The sequence below is a fragment of the Gorilla gorilla genome, chromosome 5, assembly GCF_029281585.2.
Source record: "Gorilla gorilla gorilla isolate KB3781 chromosome 5, NHGRI_mGorGor1-v2.1_pri, whole genome shotgun sequence".
NCBI lineage: Eukaryota > Metazoa > Chordata > Mammalia > Primates > Hominidae > Gorilla > Gorilla gorilla.
The window spans coordinates 49,093,867-49,114,709 of NC_073229.2; the positions used below are offsets into that span (position 1 = coordinate 49,093,867).

Sequence of the window (20,843 nt, forward strand, 5' to 3'; positions counted from 1 at the left end):
ATAGTGAGTGGAGGCTGTTCTCTTAGGCTGAGTCAGTTCCTGAGTGGGGGCCACAGGACTGGTTGGCAGGTCCAGATGGGGCCCTCCAGTTGTTAAAAATACAAAAACCTGAAAAGACATCTCAAAAGGCCACTCTGAGGTTCACAATAGTGATGTTACCTTCAAGAGTAACTGGAGAAGTTGCAAATCTTATGACCTCCGGAATAATGGCTGGTAATATTCAGAATTCCAGCCCCTCTCATCCTAACTTAATGGCCGGTGGCCTTTCTTCGTTTTACAAGAACAGTTTCCCTTTAAACTATAAACTAAATTCCTTCCCAAGGCTAGTTCAGCCTACGCCTAGAAATGAAGAAGGGCAGTTTAGCGGTTGGAAGCAAGATGGGGTCAGTTAGGTCTGATGTCTTTCGCTGTCATCATTTCCTTAGTTATAATTTTGCAAAGGCGGTTTCACCTTGGCTTCAGACCCACCCATGCAGTATCACTGTGCCCTGTCCTTCCAACCACTGCCACTAGGTGGAAGCAGAGCGTGCATCGCCCAGATGGGCTAGATTCTCACAGGCTCACTGCTAGAACGAATATTCTTGAGACTTTAGATCTGAAAGTCAGCCTGATTTCTGAAAGCCTTGGACCGTTTCCAAAATCAAATCAATACTCCAGGAACAAGATCTGCCTCGACTTTGCCTCTACCCAAGGACGCTATGGCAACGCAGTTTTCAAACGTGCTTTGAGAGTAAATGGAACAGGGTCCCCTGTGTCCCCACTCATTTGCGTTTTCCTTTTTATTACAGCCAACCCCTTTTGTAAATATTGTTACACATCTCTCTATTCCACTGAAAACATCTCTTTCAAAGGCACTTTAAGAAAGATTCAATGCCATGAAAATATGAAGGATCCTCTTGAAAGAGAGTTTCTGGTGGTGGGTTTTAATGAACATTTTGGTTTTTAAAACTCTGTAACTATTTCGTTGTGGGGCTTAGCTTCATGTTTTCAAACTGAAATATTCTCTTCCTTAACTTCCACATAAATCCAAGTTTATAGTTTTTATTATTTTAAAATTTTATTTATTTTTCTGTTTTGGGGACAGGGTCTCCTCCTGTCACTCAGGCTGGAGTGCAATGGCACAATCATAGCTCACTGCAGCCTGGAACTCCTGGGCTTAAGCAATCCTCCTGCCTTCGATTCCCAAAGAGCTGGGATTATAGTCATGAACCACTGCAATCCACCCAAATCCAAGTTTACACTAAAAGATAAAATTCCAACATTGTAGGGGATTGGTCAGGTGGTGGGAATAATTATAAAGTTATAGGAAATAGACACAAACCTTCTTGGAAGGTGGAAAGTTTTGCAAAAGCCTCAGGATAGGGTTATGGCTGAAAGCAGCCTAATCCCCTTACCTTGAGTTAATAGCTTCGAGTAAGTACAAAGACATGTAAGAGAGTTTATCTAAAGAGCATGTTTACCTTTGATCATTTGTAGGACTGCTCTCTCTGGGGGACTGCGACCAGATTAATCACCCACAGGTGTGTTGACTCAAAGCCTTTGTCATTAAATCTGTGCTGAATAAAGGCCCACAGGGCCAGATAGTCAGGGCACGCAGCTGCCACAACCCTTTCTGTGAATGGCCTGGCCCTCTGGTGCACTCTTTCACTGAATATCGGCGTCTGAGTACGTTATTCATCCATCGTGCAGCCTGGGTCTGCCAGTCAGACCCTGGCACAACATTTAAGAGGAAATGAAAGTCACAAAGTTATCCCAGTCTCTGGAGTCACTGTCAAAACTTTGGTGAGGAATCTTCCAGGTTTTCCCCTACTTAAAATATATATTAATATTATGTAAGTGATATTAGTGGCATTTTCGCCCAGGCTGGAATGCAGTGGCATGATCTCGGCTCACTCTAACCTCTATCTCCCAGATTCAAGCGATTCTCCTGCCTCAGCCTCCCGAACAGCTGGAACTACAGGCACCCACCACCACGCCTGGCTAATTTTTGTATTTTCAGTAGAGACAGGGTTTCACCATGTTGGCCAGGCTGATCTTGAACTTCCGACCTCAGGTTATCTGCCTGCCATAGCCTCCCAAAGTGCTGGGATTACAGGCACAAGCCACTGTGCCCAGCCTCCTTAACCTTTTAAAAAAGGTTAAAAGTATGCTGGGCACATCTTTTCATAGCAATACTTAAAATTGCTCTTACTCTTTTTAATGACAGCATAGAATTTTATCATGTAGCTGTTCTTTGGGAGACGATTGAAATGTTCTTTATCTTCACTGTGGTAGTGGAGATGTGGGTGTGTACAACAGCTAAAATTCAACAAGTTGAACACTTTAAATAGATGCAGTTTATTGCATGCAAAGTATGTCCCAATAAGATGATTTAAAAATATTATCCTCTTTGAGATTTGTACTTTGCTTATGTGAAACAAAACAAAACAAAAACCCTGTTCTTGTGCCCAGGAGACACACCCTGACTCATCTGGAGGTAGAGGGTCATGCTGTCTGCAGCTTACCCTCACAGGCTCTGAAATAACAATAATAGCAGCATATTTACAGATTTAGAGAGAGAGAAATTTGTGGTAAAAATGTTCATAAGTAAAACTAGATAAAGGGCAAAAATAAAAGAAATAATGAAACTACATCTTTTAAATTTTATCTCTCCGGCCGGGTGCGGTGGCTCACGCCTGTAATCCCAGCACTTTGAGAGGCCGAGGCAGGCAGATCACGAGGTCAGGAGATCGAGACCATCCTGGCTAACACAGTGAAACCCCGTCTCTACTAAAAATACAAAAAATTAGTCGGGCGTGGTGGCAGGAGCCTGTAGTCCCAGCTACTCCAGAGGCTGAGGCAGCAGAATGCCCTGAACCCGGGAGGCGGAGCTTGCAGTGAGCCAAGATCGCGCCACTGCACTCCAGCCTGGGCAACAGAGCAAGACTCCGTCTCAAAAAAAAAAAAAAAAAAAAAAACTCTCCTTTACTTTTTCTCTCCCCTTTTCTTCCTATCTCTTCCCTCATTTCTTCAACACGTCCCCCCATCCTTCCCTCTTTTCTCCATTCTCTGCATTTGATCCCCGGTATATTCCAGTCTCCAGGCCAACAAACTTGTCCGCGTCCGCCGGGAGCAGGTCAGGGAAGGGACGCGAGGCGGCGCTGTCACCGCATTCTGAGCGCCGCAGCTCCCTGAGCCCCTTGTATCATTTCAGTGAAGGTCACTCCAGTCTTTGATGGAGGCCAAACTAAGGGTGTAAATTAGGATCCTCACTGAAGTGGCGGGACCCTAAGAGGCTTTTTCCTGGCCCCTTAGTTGTGGGTTTTCCTGCGGGCGGCGCAGCCGGTTTCCATCAGAACCGCCCAGAGGCGGACGCTGCCTTCCTGGGGTGACTGAGCAGCAGGAAGCGTTTTCGGATCCTGGAATACGTGGGCGGCCCGTGGGAGGGGCTGAGGCGCAGTTTCCTACTCACCCGGATCCGAATCCTCCGCGGTGCTGTTTCAAGAGAGCCGGATTCCAGATCGCGCTCCAGCCCGGACTCGGAATTCCTGCCCCGCGGGTCTGCATTTTCATAGCGGGCAGGTGTGAGTGCCCTGCAGCTGGAGACCAGAAGCCTGAAGGCAGCTCGGCCCTCCCCAGCCCACAGCGCCGTTATTCCGTTTCTATATCAGTAAACACATTTCATTTTCCGTAGACCAGGGCGGGGTGAGGGGTGATCCCAGTCCTCGCAGTGAATTCCGGGCAGCAAAATTCAAAACACATGCGGGCAAGGCCGGGCACGGTGGTTCACGCCTGTAATCCCAGCACTTTGGGAGGTCGAGGCGGGCGATCACCTGAGGTCGGGAGCTCGAGACCAACCTGACCAACATGGGGAAATCCCGTCTCTACTAAAAATATAAAATTAGACGGGCTTGGTGGTGAATGCCTGTAATCCCAGCTAGTCGGGAGGCTGAGGCAGGAGAATCGCTTAAACCTTGGAGGCGGAGGTTGCGGTGAGCCGAGATCGCGCCATTGCACTTCAGCCTGGGCAACAAGAGGGAAAACTCCGTCGCAAAAACTTTCGGGGGCGGAGCGGAGCCCCGCCCTGGGTTATGTAAGCGACCGCGCTGGGCCGTTTCTCTTTCTTTTCCGGACCCTGCAGTGGCGCCTAAAGTCTGAGAGAGGGAAGTCGCCTCTGTGCTCGTGAGTGCATGGGGTATAAGGCAAGTGCTGAGGGAGAAAACGTAGTTGATGGGGTAGAGCAGACGGGGTTGGAGGTGGGGTGGAGGGGGAGGGCTTTGGACAGAAGACCTGGGAGGCTTGGTGGGGGAGGGGCGCCCAGGCCTGGGCACTAAGAAACAACTCCCCTGGAGCTCAAGACCATCTCGGCCTCCCCTAGCCCAGGAGAGGACTGGCTTCATGACTCCCTGAAACCATTTCTAAATGCCTTAGAACAAACCTTGCATATTCATTATTGTTATTGAACTATTAAAAGTCTTTTCTGGGGGCGAGCTGAATCAGATCCTTTGCTGGAGCTGGCACACGGAGGAAGTCCTGGAGGGAGGGTAGACACCGTGGAGGGAAGGGCTTGGGACCTGTGTCAGGAGAGCTGGGTCCATCTCCCTCTCTGTCTCTCACTAGGCTTATGATCTTTAGCAGTGAAAATAATCTCTCTAAGGTGGGGAAAGGACCCCGGTCCCTGCTGTGCTCAATAAATTATGAGGATCAAAATAAATTATCAGTGAATGTGAATGGGAAAACTAAGAAATTGTTAAAATTCTCAAATACATTACATTTTCATCCACAGAAAAGTGTAGGCTAGGGATCATGGGGGAATAGTTAGTAATGACAGGGATAGTTGAACTTAAAAAAAAAAGTTTGTGAGGCTGACAAAGAAGAAACGGACACATTTCCTGATCTTGGAGGGTTCATAGGGTAGAAGATGGTAGATGACAGCTGGGTGTGGTGGCACTCGCCTGTAGTCCCAGCTACTCAAGAGGCTGTGGTGGGAGGATTGCTTGAGCCCAGGCATTCGAGGCTGCAGTGAGCTATAATCATGCCACTGCATTCCAACTGAGTGACACAGCAAGACTCCTCTCTTAAAAAAAAAAAAAATTCATGGCAGGGCACAGTGAGTACTATCAGGAAGGTTCAAACCACGGGCTAAATCAGTAGTTCTAAAACTTGACTACACATCGGAATCACCTAGGGAACTTTAAAAGATACTAAGATTTAGGTCCAACCTGGGTTTACTGATTTAACAACCTAGGTTGTGGCTGTGGCCTGGGAACATGGATATTAAAAACTCTCCAGGTGGTTCTACGCAGTGGCTAGATTTGATGACCTCTGCCTAGATGTCCCAACGACTAAGAGATGTGCATTGGGGACAAGGCAATTCTCTTAGTAGAAAGAGGCTTTCGGGACAGCATTCTTATTATTGAGAATTGAGAATTCATATGCCACACAATTTATCCTTTTAAAGTGTGCAGCTCAGTGGCTTCTGGCATAATCACAAGGTTGTGCCACCGTCACCACTGTCTACCCTGGAAGATTTTTTTTCCTTTTTTTCTTTTTTCTTTTCTTTTTATTTTAAAGGCTAGTCAAGTGAAACAGTGGGAGTGAAGAAGAAACAAAGACATCTATAACTGGTTGTGATCAATTAGTTGTAAACACTGCACTCAGACCAGCCTAATTGGGAAGATTTTAAGGATATGGTGTGGTCTGATGGGTTCCAAGGCAGAGGTTACAATAGCCTGGAAGAGGGAGACTGCTTAGGCACTGGCATCCTGGTGGGATAGGGTGAGGAGATCCCAGAGCCCACGTTTACTGCAACCCTGGGGAGATGTCACCAGAGAAATGGGGGTGGTGCCAGACAGCAGATTGTGGCAGCTGAGGTTTTCCACGGTAGAGTAGAAGCATCCATCATGTGTGACATTCAGCAGATGGGGCGCTGTGGGTGGCTTGGAGCACTCTGGTTGTAACTGAGGCAGGCACAGTGTTTAGGAAGCCTGTGCAGTAATCTAGGCTGAAGGGAGGGGAAAGCCTAGACTAAGATTGTGGCTGTGGGATTGAAATAGGGTTGGAGGAGCTGACTTTGACTCCTGGAGATGAAGAGGAAAGAGGAAATCAGAAGGGACCAAGGATGGTGAAGTTCTTAAGAGAAACTGAGGAGGAAGAGAGGATGATGTGGTGGGAGACGTGTAGAGAGTCTTTGTAGATCTGTCACATTGGAGGGGACTATAGTCCGAGGTACAGATGTCCTAAGGCAGGCTGGAAAAGGGAGTCTGGAGAGAGCTTGGTGTTGTAGTGAACCATAGGGAGCCGCCTCCTTGGCCCTGTGATCACCCAGGGACTGAATAGAGAGGCGGCCCTGGGAGACCTCAGACACTTAGAGGATATAAGGGGGTGAAAGGGGGGCCTGGCTTTGAGTCAAAGGGAGGAGAAGGAGATTATAAAGCTGAAACGTCTAAGAGAGTTTGTGGTCTGAGCGGTTCCACTGCGGCAGGTGCTTCTGAGAGGCAGAGGTGGCTGAGATCTGGAAACAGGTCTGCAAATCTGGTCACTGGTCTCATTGCCAGTAACGCTGTGCGCGGTTGAGGGAGTGTGTTGGGAGAATAGCCACGCGTTGTCTGTCCTGGAAGGAACAAGCCAGTGAGAGCCGGTTTAATGGGGCGGCCGGCGAAAGGGGCTTGGTGAGGGCCGCGCTCCTCGGGGTGGGGGTGCGGGGATGGGTGGTCGCGATGCCGGGAGGGCAGGCAGGGCCCTGGCCGTGCTTATTAAGTTGGAGCTGTACTCTCAGCTACTCGAAGCTGGTCCCTGCTTTAGGCTGCGCTCCCGCGTGCTCCCCATTTTCTGGGCCCCAGGTCCCGCCTTCTAAATCTCCCCAGGTCTCCAGCCCAATGGAATTTTCTCTTCCAAGCGTGGCCCCGCCCTCTCCGCTCGTGATTGGCCCTAAGTTCCGGGCCCCAGTTTCATTGGATGAGCGGTCGGGGGACCGGGCCAGGTGACTAAGTTTCCGCGGCGCCTTCTCCCCGGCTTCGCTCAGTTAGCCACTGCTTGAGCCGCTGAGAGGGTGGCGACGTCGGGGCCATGGGGCTGGGCCCGGTCTTCCTGCTTCTGGCTGGCATCTTCCCTTTTGCACCTCCGGGAGCTGCTGCTGGTGAGTGGCGTTCCTGGCGGTCCTCGGCGGAGCGGGAGCAGCGGGACGTTTCCGGGGGTCGGGTGGGTAGCGGCGAGCCCTGGGCGGTCAGGGCGGGGCTCCTGTGCCCTGTCGGTGGCGCAGGGAGCTGGACGCGGCCCGTTACCGCCACACTTCAGCCCTGCTTCCCCGTCACTTTTCAGTCCTCCTCGGGATCGCGCATCACCTGCGCTTTCTGGTCTCCTCCTGCACTTGCTCTCCTCGAGTCTCCTCCGCTTCCTCTCACTTTTCGGACAAACCAGTCCTTCTGAGGTCCGTGGGTTCCCGGGCTGCCTCCGGGGCTGCTCATGTGAATGGCATTCGAGTGCCCTTCCAGCGCGGCCACTGAAGCAGCCACAACCCCCGGTGCTCGGGGCGGCTCTCAGGTCCCTGAAGTCCTGTCCTCTCCCGGAGCCGACGTGTTCTCAGCTCCTGGGCCGCGGCTCCTGGAGTAGGGGCCCTCCTTTCTCGGGACCCGGAGCTGGTGCTTCCTGCTGCTGTGGGGACTGTGGGGGGTCCTGACTCTCAAGCTGAGGGGTTGGAGTCTGCAGGCTCCGGGCAGAGGATTCTTCCTGCGACTTCTCTCATCCCCAGCTCATTCTCCCCTCGCCTCTGGCTCCGAGGGTCCTCTCCTCTCTCGCATCCCACCCCTACTAATGACCAGTGATCTAAGGACACCAGATTCCCTCTCACCTCCTCCCTGCCCATTTCAGGGCCCGCTGAGTCCTTTTGCCCTCCCAGCTCCCTGCTACCCCTTCCTGTGTGCTGTTCTCTGATCCATTTCTAGGGTGTCCTCTGCCCTCATCCCCTGTCCCCGCCACCGAAGGTCCCTCCTGCACCCCTTATGGGCCTTTCCTACAAGCAGCCTTCACCCAGTGCTGCCCCTATGCCTCCCCGTTCCCAAATGTCCCTGACTCTAACTTTCTGGTGCTGCCTTTTGTCCGGGGGGGTCTTCCCTCCATCCCACTCCCCTCCAGACCCCCAAGGGGAACCCTGATGCTAATGGCAGTTGGGCCTTAGGCAGGGCGCAGGGCAGTGCAGATGCCCTCTCCCCTCCAGTGCAGGTGCCTGCTCTGGGCCCTGCCTCATTGTGGCCCCTTCCCCACTCCTTCTTCCTCAGCCTCACCCTCTTGAGGACCCCACCCTCCAGCCCACAGGTGCTGGACCATCCCTCCCTGGTCCCTCCGCCCCTCTCCACCTTGGGACCTTGTGCTGCTCCTATCTCTTGCCCAGCTGCCTGGGGCCCTCAGCACGTTCTCATCTTTCAGTGGGAAAGTGGGAGTGCTGGAGCATATGACAGTGCTGAGCATCTTTCCCAAGCCCCACCCTCCCCCAGAGCACCCTCCCCTCCTGTCCTCACCCTACCCCAAGTTCTCCCACAGTCACTCCTGCCCCATGCTCATGCCGCCCTCCAGTTCTTGCTCTGCCCATCTCCCCTCCCCAACCCAGAACCTAAAACAGGCTGTTGGGCCAACTGTTCCTTGACCTTCGTTCTTTTCTTTTGGTTCCTTGACCGCAGTGGGCTCTCACTCCCCACACCGCATATCTAAAATCTGTTTTGCCTGCTCTTGGGGTGCCACTGCTCCCCCTCCAGCACTACTCCTTTTGGCAGGTCCTTCCTCAGGCTGAGAATCTCCCCCTCTACCTTGGTTTTCTCTCTCTGGCCAGCACCCCCACCCCTTGCTTTGTTTTTAATTTTTAACTTTTGTTTGGGTACGTAGTAGATATATATGTATATATTTATGGGGTACATGGGATATTTTCACACAGGCCTACAATATGTAATAATCACATCAGGGTAAATGGGTTATATCACAACAAGCATTTATCCTTTCTTTGTGCTACAAACAATCCCATTATGCTCTTTCAGTTATTTTTAAATGTACAATAAATTATTGTTGACTTTACTCACCCTGCTGTGCTATCTACTAGATCTTATTCATTCTAATTATATTTTTGTACCCATTAACCATCCGCACTCCCCCACTCCCCACTACCCTTCTCAGCCTCTGGTAATCGTCATTCTGTTGTCTCTCCCCATGAGGTCCATTGTTTTAATTTTTGGCTGCCACAAATAAGTGAGAACATGCAAAGTTTGTCTGTCTGGGCCTGGGGCTTATTTCACTTCACATGATGACCTCCAGTTCTTTGCAAATGACACGATGGCTGAATAGTTCTCCACATACACGTGTGCACCACATTTTCTTTCTCCATTCGTCTGTTGATGGACACTTAGGTTGCTTGCAGATCTTGGCTATTTTGAATAGTGCTGCAATAAACATGGAAAAGTAGATAGCTCTTTAATATACCGATTTCCTTTCTTTGGAGTATATGCCTAACAGTGGGAGTGCTGGAGCATATGAGAGCTCTATTATATTTTTAGTTTTTGGAAGAACCTCCACATTGTTTCCCATAGTGGTTGTACTAGTTTACATTCCCACCAACAGTGTACATCCTCGCCAGCATTCCTTATTTCTACATCCTCGCCAGCATTCCTTATTGCCTGTCTTCTGGATAAAAGTCAGTTTATCTGGGGTGGGATGATATCTCGTAGGAGTTTTGATTTGCCTTCATCTGATGACGAATGATGTTGAGCACCTTTTCATATACCTGTTTGCCATTTGTATGTCTTCTTTTGAGAAATGACTATTCAGATCTTTTCTCATTTTTAAATTGGATTATTAGATTTTTTTTTCCTATAGAGTTGTTCGAGCTCCTTATATGTTTCAGTTACTGATCCTTTGTCAGATGAATAGTTTGAAAATATTTTCTCCCACTCTTGGATGGTCTCTTCATTTTGTTTATTGTTTCCTTTGCTGTGCAGAAGCCTTTTTACTTGATATGATCCCATTTATGCAATTTTACTTTGGTTACCTGTGCTTGTGGGGTATTACTTTAAAAATCTTTGCCCAGTCCAATATCCTAGAGAGTTTCCCCAATGTTTTCTTGTATGGTTTCATAGTTTGAGGTCATAGATTTACATCTTTAATCCACTTTGATTTGATTTTTGTATATGGTGAAAGACAGGGTCTAGTTTCATTCTTCTGCATAAGGATATGTAGTTTCCCCAGCACCATTTATTGAAGAGACTCTCCTTTGCCAGTGTGTGTTCTTGGTACCTTTGTTGGAAATGAGTTTACTGTAGATGTATGGAATTGTTTCTGGGTTCTCTATTCTGTTTCATTGGTCTGTGTGTCTGTTTTTATGCCAGTATCATGCTGTGTTGGTTACTGTATCTCTGTAGTATAATTTGAAGTCAGATAATGTGATTCCTCTAGTTTTGTTCATTTTGCTCAGGATAGCTTTATCTATTCTGGTTTTTTTGTGGTTCCATATGCATTTTAGGATTATTTTTATTATTTCTGTGAAGAATGTCATTAGTGTTTTGATAGGGATTGCATTGAATCTGTAGATTACTTTGGGTAGTATGGATATTTCAACAAAACTGATTCTTCCAATCCATGAACGTGGACTATCTTTTCCATTTTTTTCTGTCCTTCAATTTTTTGCATCAGTGTTTTTTGTTTTTGGTTTTTGAGATGGAGTTTCACTCTTGTTGCCCAGGCTAGAATGCAAGGGTGTGATCTTGGCTCACCGCAACCTCCGCCTCCCAGGTTCAAGCGATTCTTCTGCCTCAGCCTCCCAAGTAGCTGGGATTACAGGCATGTGCCACTGTGCCTGGCTAATTTTCTATTTTTATTAGAGACGGGGTTTCTCTATGTTGGCCAGGCTGGTCTTGAACTCCCGACCTCAGGTGATCCACCTGCCTCGGCCTCCCAAAGTGCTGGGATTACAGGCATGAGCCACCACGCCCAGCCACATCACTGTTTTATAGTTTTTATTGGAGAGATCTTTCACTTCTTCAGTTAGGTTTATTCCTCAGTATTTTATTTTATTTGTAGCTATTGTAAATGGGATTCGTTTCTTGATTTCTTTTTCAGATTATTTGCTGTTAGCACTGATTTTTGCATGTTGATTTTTGTATCCTGCAACTTTACTGAGTTTGTTCTTCAGTTCTAATGGTTTTTTGGTGGAGTCTTTAGGTTTTTCCAAATATCAGACCACATGATCTGCAAACAAGGATAATTTGACTTCTTCTTTTCCAGTTTTAATGCCCTTTCTTTCTTTCTCCTGTCTGATTGCTCTAGTTAGGATCTGCAGTACTGTGTTGCATAACTGTGGTAAAATTAGTCATCCTTGTCTTTTTCCAGATCTTAGAGAAAAGGCTTTCAGTTTTCCCCCATTCAGTATGTTACTAGCTGTGAGTTTGTCATATATGGCTTTTATTATATTGAGGTCTGTTCCTTGTATACTTAGTTTTTTGAGAGTTTTTATCATGAAGGGATGTTGATTTTATCAAATGTTTTTCAGTATCAATTGAATGATACTGGCTTTTGTCCTGTATTCTGTTGATATGACGTATTACACTGATTGATTTGTGTATGTTAAATCATCCTTGCATACCTGGAATACATTCCACTTGCTCATAAAGAATGATCTTTTTTAATGTATTGTTGAATTTCGTTTGCTAGTATTTCCTTGACGATTTTTGCATCGGTGTTCATCAGGGATATAGGCCTGTAGTTTTCTTTTTTTGATGTGTCTTTGCCTGATTTTGATATCAGGATATTCCTGGCTTTGTAAAATGAGTTTGGAAGTATTCCCTCCTCTCTATTTTTCAGAACAGTTTGAATAGGACTGACATATGTTGTTCTTTAAATGTTTAATTGTGGTAAATTATACATTACATAAATTTTACTGTTTTAACCACTTTTAAGTGTATACTCAGTGGCATTAGATACATTCACATTTTTGTGCAACCCAAAACTCTGTGCCCATTAATCGGTAACTCCCCATTCCTCCCTACCTCTGGCCCCTGGTAACCACCATTCTACTTTTTGTTTCTATGAATTTGACCACTCTAGGTACCTCATTTAAGCAGAATCATGTAATGTTTGTCTTTTTGTTTCTGGCTTATTTCACTTATAATATTTTTGAGGTTCGGTGGGCACAGTGGCTCATGCCTGGATTTCCAGCACTTTGGGAGGCTGAAGCAGGTGGATCACCTGAGTTTCGGAGTTTGAAACCAGCCTGGCCAGCCTGGCCAACATGGTGAAACCCCATCTCTACTAAAAATAATAAAAGTTAGCTGGGCGTGATGGCGGGTGCCTGTAATCCCAACTACTTGGGAGGCTGAGGCAGGAGAATCGCTTGAATCTGGGAAGTGGAGGTTGCAGTGAGCTGAGATCAGGCCACTGCACTCCAGCCTGGGCAACAAGAGTGAAATTCCATCTCCAAAAAAAAAATAAAACAATAATAATAATAATATTTTTGAGGTTCATCGAAGTTGTAGTATGGGTCAGAATTTCATTCCTTTTAAGGATGGATAATACTCATTATATGTATGTACCACATCTTGGTTATCCATCCCTCAGACAACGGACACTTGGGTTACTTCTACCTTTTGGATATTGGCAAATATTTCATTTCCTTTGGGTATATATTTATTTCCTTTGGGTATTTCTTTTGGGTATATATCCAGAAATAGAAGCAGTACACAGGGGCTTCATTTTCTCTGTCTCTTTGCCAACCTTGCTGTGTGTGTGTGTGTGTGTTTGTGTGTGTAGGTGTGTGATAACAGCCATCCTGATTGGTTTCAGGTGGCATCTCACTGTGGTTTGGATTTCCATTTTCCTAATGAGTGCTGATATTGAGCATCTTTTCATGTGTTTGTTGATCATTTGTAATTTTCTTTGAAGAATTGGCCATTTAAGTCTTTTGCCCATTTTTTCCCCCACATAGCTTCTCGTGGCTACTTTGCCCATTTTTTAGTGGGTTGACTGTTTTTGTTGTTTTTGTCAGACTTTTTTATATATTCTGGAAACTAATCTCTTATCAGATATATGACTTGCAATATTTATTTCATTTCGGGGTTGATTGCTTTTTCACTCTGATTGTGCCCTTTGATGCATAGATGTTTTGAATTTTCATCAGTCTACTTTGTCAGTTCTTTCTATTCTATCTGTGCTTTGGTGTCATATCCATGAAAGCACTGTCAAATCCTATGTCATGAACATTATCCCCAATGTTTGCTTCTAAGAAATTTTTAGGTTTTAGTTCTTGAGTGTAGAGTTTAGGTCTTTGATTCATTTTGAGTTAATTTTTGTATATAGTGCAAATTAAGAGTCCAATTTTATTTTAACACCCCCTGCCCCCAGAACTATTTGCTGAAAAGATCAACTGACTCTTTGTCACCTGCTCACCCCAGTGGACACTAGCTGTTCCATCCAATTGCTGTCCTGGGGCCTTGTCATGCCACTCTTCCACTTTGAACCCAAGCCCACACCATTGCTCCCCTCTGGGATACTGACCCCACTATAAACTTCACTGGAGCTACAACCTTCCTACCCCTTGTGCCTCATGACCACCCCCTCCCTTGTCCCCACCATGCCCATGATGAGTCTCTTCTCGAGGCAGCTCCCCTTGCCTCCATCTCACCCTCACCTATGCACCACAGCCACACTGGACATGGGTCCCTCTGAGCCTGAGTCCCTTCCCATTCCCACCATCCCCTCTGGCAAGACCTTCCTTCCACCACCTTCATGCTCCTCCCTTGCCCCTGCAGGGCAGCCTCTCCCCTTGGCCCCTATTCCCTTAGGGGGCTTGTGGCCACCCAGTCCTTGCACCTGGCCTACAAGTTTGCCATCTTCATTCCCCCTTCTTCTGTTCATCAGCCCCCTCCTCTATCCTCCCACCCTCACAGTTTTCTTTGTATATGAAATCCTCGTTCTTGTCCCTTTGCCCGTGTGCATTTCCTGCCTCCTCAGGAAGGTTGGGACAGCAGACCTGTGTGTTAAACATCAATGTGAAGTTACTTCCAGGAAGAAGTTTCACCTGTGATTTCCTCTTCCCCAGAGCCCCACAGTCTTCGTTATAACCTCACGGTGCTGTCCTGGGATGGATCTGTGCAGTCAGGGTTTCTCGCTGAGGTACATCTGGATGGTCAGCCCTTCCTGCGCTGTGACAGGCAGAAATGCAGGGCAAAGCCCCAGGGACAGTGGGCAGAAGATGTCCTGGGAAATAAGACATGGGACAGAGAGACCAGGGACTTGACAGGGAAAGGAAAGGACCTCAGGATGACCCTGGCTCATATCAAGGACCAGAAAGAAGGTGAGAGTCAGCAGGGGCAAGAGTGACTGGAGAGGCCTTTTCCAGAAAAGTTAGGGGCAGAGAGCAGGGACCTGTCTCTTCCCACTGGATCTGGCTCAGACTGGGGGCGAGGAATGGGGGTCAGTGGAACTCAGCAGGGAGGTGAGCCGGCACTCAGCCCACACAGGGAGGCATGGAGGAGGGCCAGGGAGGCGTACCCCCTGGGCTGAGTTCCTCACTTGGGTGGAAAGGTGATGGGTTCGGGAATGGAGAAGTCACTGCTGGGTGGGGGCAGGCTTGCATTCCCTCCAGGAGATTAGGGTCTGTGAGATCCATGAAGACAACAGCACCAGGAGCTCCCAGCATTTCTACTACGATGGGGAGCTCTTCCTCTCCCAAAACCTGGAGACTGAGGAATGGACAATGCCCCAGTCCTCCAGAGCTCAGACCTTGGCCATGAAAGTCAGGAATTTCTTGAAGGAAGATGCAATGAAGACCAAGACACACTATTACGCTATGCATGCAGACTGCCTGCAGGAACTACGGCAATATGTAGAATCCGGCGTAGTCCTGAGGAGAACAGGTACCGACGCTGGCCAGGGGCTCTCCTCTCCCTCCAATTCTGCTAGAGTTGCCTCACCTCCCAGATGTGTCCAGGGAAACCCTCCCTGTGCTATGGATGAAGGCATTTCCTGTTGGCATATCGTGTCCTGATTTTCCTCTTTTGTTAGAGCCACTGGATAAAGACTGGACCATCCAGTGTTGTAATCAGGGCAAGTAGAGGACCCTCCGACAGAATCCTGAGCCTGTGGTGGGTGTCAGGCAGGAGAGGAAGCCTTCAGGGCCAGGGCTGCCCCCTCTGCCTCCCAGCCTGCCCATCCTGGAGAGTTCCCTCCTGGCCCCACAACCCAGGAGTCCACCCCTGACATCCCCCTCCTCAGCATCAATGTGGGGATCCCAGAGCCTGAGGCCACAGTCCCATGGCCCATCCTCCTGCCAGCCTGGAAGAACTGGGCCCCAGAGTGAGGACAGACTTGCAGGTCAGGGGTCCCGGAGGGCTTCAGCCAGAGTGAGAACAGTGAAGAGAAACAGCCCTGTTCCTCTCCCCTCCTTAGAGGGGAGCAGGGCTTCACTGGCTCTGCCCTTTCTTCTCCAGTGCCCCCCATGGTGAATGTCACCCGCAGCGAGGCCTCAGAGGGCAACATTACCGTGACATGCAGGGCTTCTGGCTTCTATCCCTGGAATATCACACTGAGCTGGCGTCAGGATGGGGTATCTTTGAGCCACGACACCCAGCAGTGGGGGGATGTCCTGCCTGATGGGAATGGAACCTACCAGACCTGGGTGGCCACCAGGATTTGCCAAGGAGAGGAGCAGAGGTTCACCTGCTACATGGAACACAGCGGGAATCACAGCACTCACCCTGTGCCCTCTGGTGAGCCTAGGGTGACCCTGGAGAGGGTCAGGCCAGGGTAGGGACAGCAGGGACGGCTGTGGCTCTCTGCCCAGTGTATAACAAGTCCCTTTTTTTCAGGGAAAGTGCTGGTGCTTCAGAGTCATTGGCAGACATTCCATGTTTCTGCTGTTGCTGCTGCTGCTGCTGCTGCTGCTATTTTTGTTATTATTATTTTCTATGTCCGTTGTTGTAAGAAGAAAACATCAGCTGCAGAGGGTCCAGGTGAGAAAAGCGGGCGGTTTCTGGAGATGGTAAGGCCCCTGTCTGGGCAGTAGGGTCCCCTCATTGCTCCTGCAAAGATAGGCATGTTGGTGACAAGGCTTCTGTAACAGGGGATGAAAGTTGGGGAATTTGGGAAGGGAATGGGGGCAGCATCTCCATCTACACCCATAAGTGCTGCCCAAGCGAGGGTCAAACGCCCAGCTGTGGCATCCTCCTGCTGCAGGTGAGGAGTGGGCAGCAGGGAAGGCTGCGGCTCCTGCTCTGTCCCCATCCCGGTCTCTGTGTCTCTTGGACTCACTAGGGCGCATCCAGGTGGGGTGAGCTGGGAATCACGTGCTGAATGCTGAGGGCCTGGATGATCACGGCCTCAGAGGGAGCAAATAGTAAAGGCAGCTGTGATCTGGGGAGGGCCAGAAACTGGAGAGGAATCTGAGGAGAGGCGGTGCCCCTATTCCCTTCCTCTCTGCATCCCTCTCCCCTGTTTCTCCAGCCATTGGGGCGGACACCAAGAAAAAGACCTATGAGGCCCAGCCTGGGGGCCCTGCCTGTGTAGCCCTTTGGAGACCCCTTGTAACAGGGAGGGTCCTGAGCACACATGGCCATCTCTGTCCACTTTTCAGCTCCCCATGCACCTCCTCCAGGAGCTTTCTTGGGGTTGTCGTGTCCTCTGCACCATTCGAGGCCCTACTCTTTCCAGGTTCCCACGGCCTGGCCTCCCTGAGTTTCTTGCAGATGACATGGATGAGTAGATAAGCAGATGTCCCTGGGCCATTTGAGGAGTGGGGCCCAGCCCCTCATCAGGGCAGCTGTGGTCCCTGTTTTCATCCTACCTCCAAGTGTTTTCTTCTCCAGTCCCTGAGGGACACAGTCCTCAGGGCCCATGTTTTTGAGGCTTTAATCTGTGCTCTGTGGCCTCACCTTGCCCTCCCTGAGCCAATTTCCCTTTCTAAAGGTGGTCACTGCCTGGTAAGTTTGGAGTAAGGGATGGTCAGAATCATTTCCCCTACAGTCAGGTTGTTTGATGGGGGATGAAAAGAGACAGCAGGAAGTTTTGTGTTTCTGCAAAGACAGAAGCAGTTCAGGGGACAGTAAGAGGCTGGGGTGTCCAGGAGGGTGTGTCTGGCAGTAGGGTCGCTGGTTTCTCATCCTTGAATCTAATTGCACTGTCAGTCGGCCCCTCAGGCCTGAGCAGATGGGAAGGTTTGTCCCCTGCCCTGCAGCAAGAGGGCCCCGTCCAGGAGGCACCCACAACAGGGGCAGTGCAGGTCTGTGGTTGCTCCTGCTCTCACCTGTGGCGTCTCCCGTAGAGGGATTGTCAGTTCTGGTTCCCTGTGGGCAGGAATGGTTTCCTCGTAGGTCACTGGGGTTTTGGCCAGGAAAAGAGTATGAAGTTCATGTGCCAGTTTCTCAAAATTCCTGCTTTCAATGTTGATGTCCAGTAAAGATGTTCGTAATTTCAGCTTTATAATCTTAATAGGATTTCCTCTAATATTGTAAAGCATATTATATGAAACAGGAACACAAATTTCTCAAAATTCCTGCGATGTCCAATAAAGATTTTCATAATTTCAGCTCTGCAATCTTAATAGGATTTCCTAATACTGTAAAGCATATTAAATGAAACAGGAACTCAAATTTGGAGCCCCCTCTCCAGGAGGTTCTGTGTGGAGATGGTGGCTGTGGCAGTGGCAGTTCCCAGGTGCAGAGGGTGGGCAGAGGCAGCCTCAGGCTAAGGGGTCTCCCCTACTCCACATGGAGAAAATCCCTTGTAGGTTGCAAGGGCAGTGGCCAGGTGGAATCCCTGCTAGGGACAGAGCAGGAAGGCCTCGCAGCCTCACCAAGCAGCAGCCCTGGGGTGGAGCTGCGTTTCCAGGGTTAAGCGGACCAGGCAGGAGTAGTGGTTACTCAAGAGCAGGTCACAGGCTTGGGTTGTGAGGGTCAGGAGAGGCCAGGCCTCCTCGAGCAAGGTGGGGGTCCCAGGGTCAGGTCAGGTGCAGATCCTGTGGCAGCCACGTCTTTCCATGCTGGGCCTGCTGGGCCCCCCAGGCTTCCTGATGGGGTCCCCAGTTAGGAGCTGCCTGCTCAGGGCTGGGAGGGGAGGAGCACTGAGCTGCAGATAGAGGGCAGAGCCCACAGTGGGCAGGGCCTGCCCTGGTGTGCAGGTGCCTCTGCAGGAGAGGAGGGCCTGGGGACTGAGAGCAAGGGTCAGGGCCTCTCTTTGGGGAGGCCTCTCACTGTAACAGGACTGGTCAGGCCTGAGAGGAGGGCACTGGGTTCCCTCTTGGGTCTTGTCCTTTTGTCTTGGGGCCCTTTCACTCCCTGCACGATGAGTGGTGGGCACAGGACAGGGGCTGATGTTGATGGAATGATGGGAGAGAACTGACAGGGGCTGGGAAAAGCAAGGAGGGAGGAAGAAAAAAGTGGGGGCCTCATCTTCCCTCAGAGAAAGGGTGAATCTGATTTTGGAGCAACTGAAGAGAGAAAAGTCCTTAGGGAATAAACACAACACTGCACCCAGTGGAGCATTTACCCGTTTCCCTCTTCTCCAGAGCTTGTGAGCCTGCAGGTCCTGGATCAACACCCGGTTGGGACAGGAGACCACAGGGATGCCACACAGCTGGGATTTCAGCCTCTGATGTCAGCTCCTGGGTCCACTGATTCCACTGAGGGCGCCTAGACTCTACAGCCAGGCGGCTGGGATTCAACTCCCTGCCTGGATATCACCAGCACTTTCCCTCTGTTTCCTGACCTATGAAACAGAGAAAATAACATCACTTATTTATTGTTGTTGGATGCTGCAAAGTGTTAGTAGGTATGAGGTGTTTGCTGCTCTGCCACGTAGAGAGCCAGCAAAGGGATCATGACCAACTCAACATTCCACTGGAGGCTATATGATCAAACAGCAAATTGTTTATCATGAATGCAGGATGTGGGCAAACTCACGACTGCTCCTGCCAACAGAAGGTTTGCTGAGGGCATTCACTCCATGGTGCTCATTGAAGTTATCTACTGGGTCATCTAGAGCCTATTGTTTGAGGAATGCAGTCTTACAAGCCTACTCTGGACCCAGCAGCTGACTCCTTCTTCCACCCCTCTTCTTGCTATCTCCTATACCAATAAATACGAAGGGCTGTGGAAGATCAGAGCCCTTGTTCACGAGAAGCAAGAAGCCCCCTGACCCCTTGTTCCAAATATACTCTTTTGTCTTTGTCTTTATTCCCACGTTCGTCCTTTGTTCAGTCCAATACAGGGTTGTGGGGCCCTTAACAGTGCCATATTAACTGGTATCATTATTTCTGTTGTTTTTGTATTTTTTTTTTTTTTGAGACAGAGTCTCACTCTGTCACCCAGGCTGCAGTTCACTGGCGTGATCTCAGCTCACTGCAACCTCTGCCTCCCAGGTTCAAGTACTTCTCGTACCTCAGACTCCCGAATAGCTGGGATTACAGACAGACACCACCACACCAAGCTAATTTTTGTATTTTTTGTAGAGATGGGGTTTTGCCAAGTTGGCCAGCCCAGTCTCAAACTCCTGACCTCAGGGGATCTGCCTGCCTTGGCATCCCAAAGTGCTGGGATTACAAGAATGAGGCACCGTGCCTGGCCTATTTTATTATATTGTAATATATTTTATTATATTAGCCACCATGCCTGTCCTATTTTCTTATGTTTTAATATATTTTAATATATTACGTGTGCAGTAATTAGATTATCATGGGTGAACTTTATGAGTGAGTATCTTGGTGATGACTCCTCCTGACCAGCCCAGGACCAGCTTTCTTGTCACCTTGAGGTCCCCTCACCCCATCACACCGTTATGCATTACTCTGTGTCTACTATTATGTGTGCATAATTTATACCGTAAATGTTTACTGTTTAAATAGACATTTCTGGTCTGTGTTTTATTTCATGCGTCTGGGAGCGGATAAAGTGTGAGGTTCAGGGAGAAGGAGAGGTCTGTCTCAATGTCTTGACCCAGCATCAAAGCAATCTCCCCACCTTGTTCCCTTTCCCTGCTAGTTCCCAATGACTGACAGATTCACAGCAGAACAGAAAGGACTGGGAAGGGATGGAGGTGGGACATCTGGCGCCAACATTCAGGGGCTGACCCTGTGGGGGAACATCTGCCCTGAAGAGCTGGAGCCTTCATGTGATGACACAGAGATCTCTGTCACTGTATTCAGAGAAAGGATCAAGCCTCACTCCCCATGCAGGGAGGAGGTTCTGGCTGTGATCCAGCCTGTGGGAGAGGTGAGGACCTGCTCCCTCTACAGTGACAGCCAAGAACCTGCAGGTGACAGAGAAGGCTTCCCCTCAACTGTGTCCTATCAGGTTCTTCCAGGCATCAAGGAATAGACCTGGGACATTGCCTCCAGTGACATGAACACACCCAGAAGTGAGGTGGCCCTGCCAGGGGGTCCTGGTGCTGCCACTTGTTTTGGGAGCTCAGTGTCTGGAGAGGGGTGTGGAGAGTAGGCTTTCTGTAAAACAGTAATCATGACCTAGAAATTATTTTATTCTTCATTAGCTTTTTGCCATAAAATAAAACAGGTACCCAAAAAGAAAAACTGTCTGAAAATGTTGCCCTTTAATAATAATAATAAAAGATAAACACCCTTTAACCACCAGATATATAGAAGTTTGTCAGCCAGCCCAGAAACCCCATCATTTGCCCCAGCTCAGTGATAAAGGCTTCCCTTCCCCACATAAAATCACAGCCTGACCTTTATGATCATCACTTCTTTGTTCTATTTTATATTTTCATCCTCTGAAATTGCAGTTTAGTTTTACCTTGGGATATATAATTTTTGTTCTCTTTTTTCTTTTTTTTTTTTAAGACGGAGTCTCACTCTGTCATCCAGGCTGGAGTGCAGTAGCGCC

General features: G+C 48.9%; 1 protein-coding gene across 2 annotated transcripts; it reads left to right on the forward strand.

Moving 5' to 3' along the window:
* The first annotated feature begins 4,258 nt into the window (after positions 1–4,258).
* LOC101144699 (MHC class I polypeptide-related sequence A) lies at positions 4,259–19,847 on the forward strand. 2 transcript variants are annotated; one of them, XM_031011845.3, is made up of 6 exons: positions 4,265–7,117; positions 14,051–14,305; positions 14,580–14,867; positions 15,441–15,719; positions 15,819–15,962; positions 18,512–19,847. In XM_031011845.3, the coding sequence occupies exons 1-6, from the start codon at positions 7,048–7,050 to the stop codon at positions 18,637–18,639; spliced, it is 1,164 nt and encodes a 387-aa protein (XP_030867705.2). In that variant the 5' UTR covers positions 4,265–7,047; the 3' UTR covers positions 18,640–19,847. The 2 variants fall into 2 exon arrangements, with proteins under 2 accessions (XP_055245956.1, XP_030867705.2); XM_055389981.2 differs by lacking the exon at positions 14,580–14,867 and having other exon boundaries at positions 4,259–7,117.
* Positions 19,848–20,843: the final 996 nt, after the last annotated feature.

Bases quoted from the DNA above. Each gene is read 5' to 3' on its own strand.
- LOC101144699 (XM_031011845.3), top strand. From the start codon at position 7,048: ATGGGGCTGGGCCCGGTCTTCCTGCTTCTGGCTGGCATCTTCCCTTTT. The intron at 7,118-14,050 runs GTGAGTGGCGTT...CCTCTTCCCCAG, and splicing joins ACCTCCGGGAGCTGCTGCTG to AGCCCCACAGTCTTCGTTAT. The intron at 15,720-15,818 runs GTGAGCCTAGGG...CCTTTTTTTCAG, and splicing joins CACTCACCCTGTGCCCTCTG to GGAAAGTGCTGGTGCTTCAG.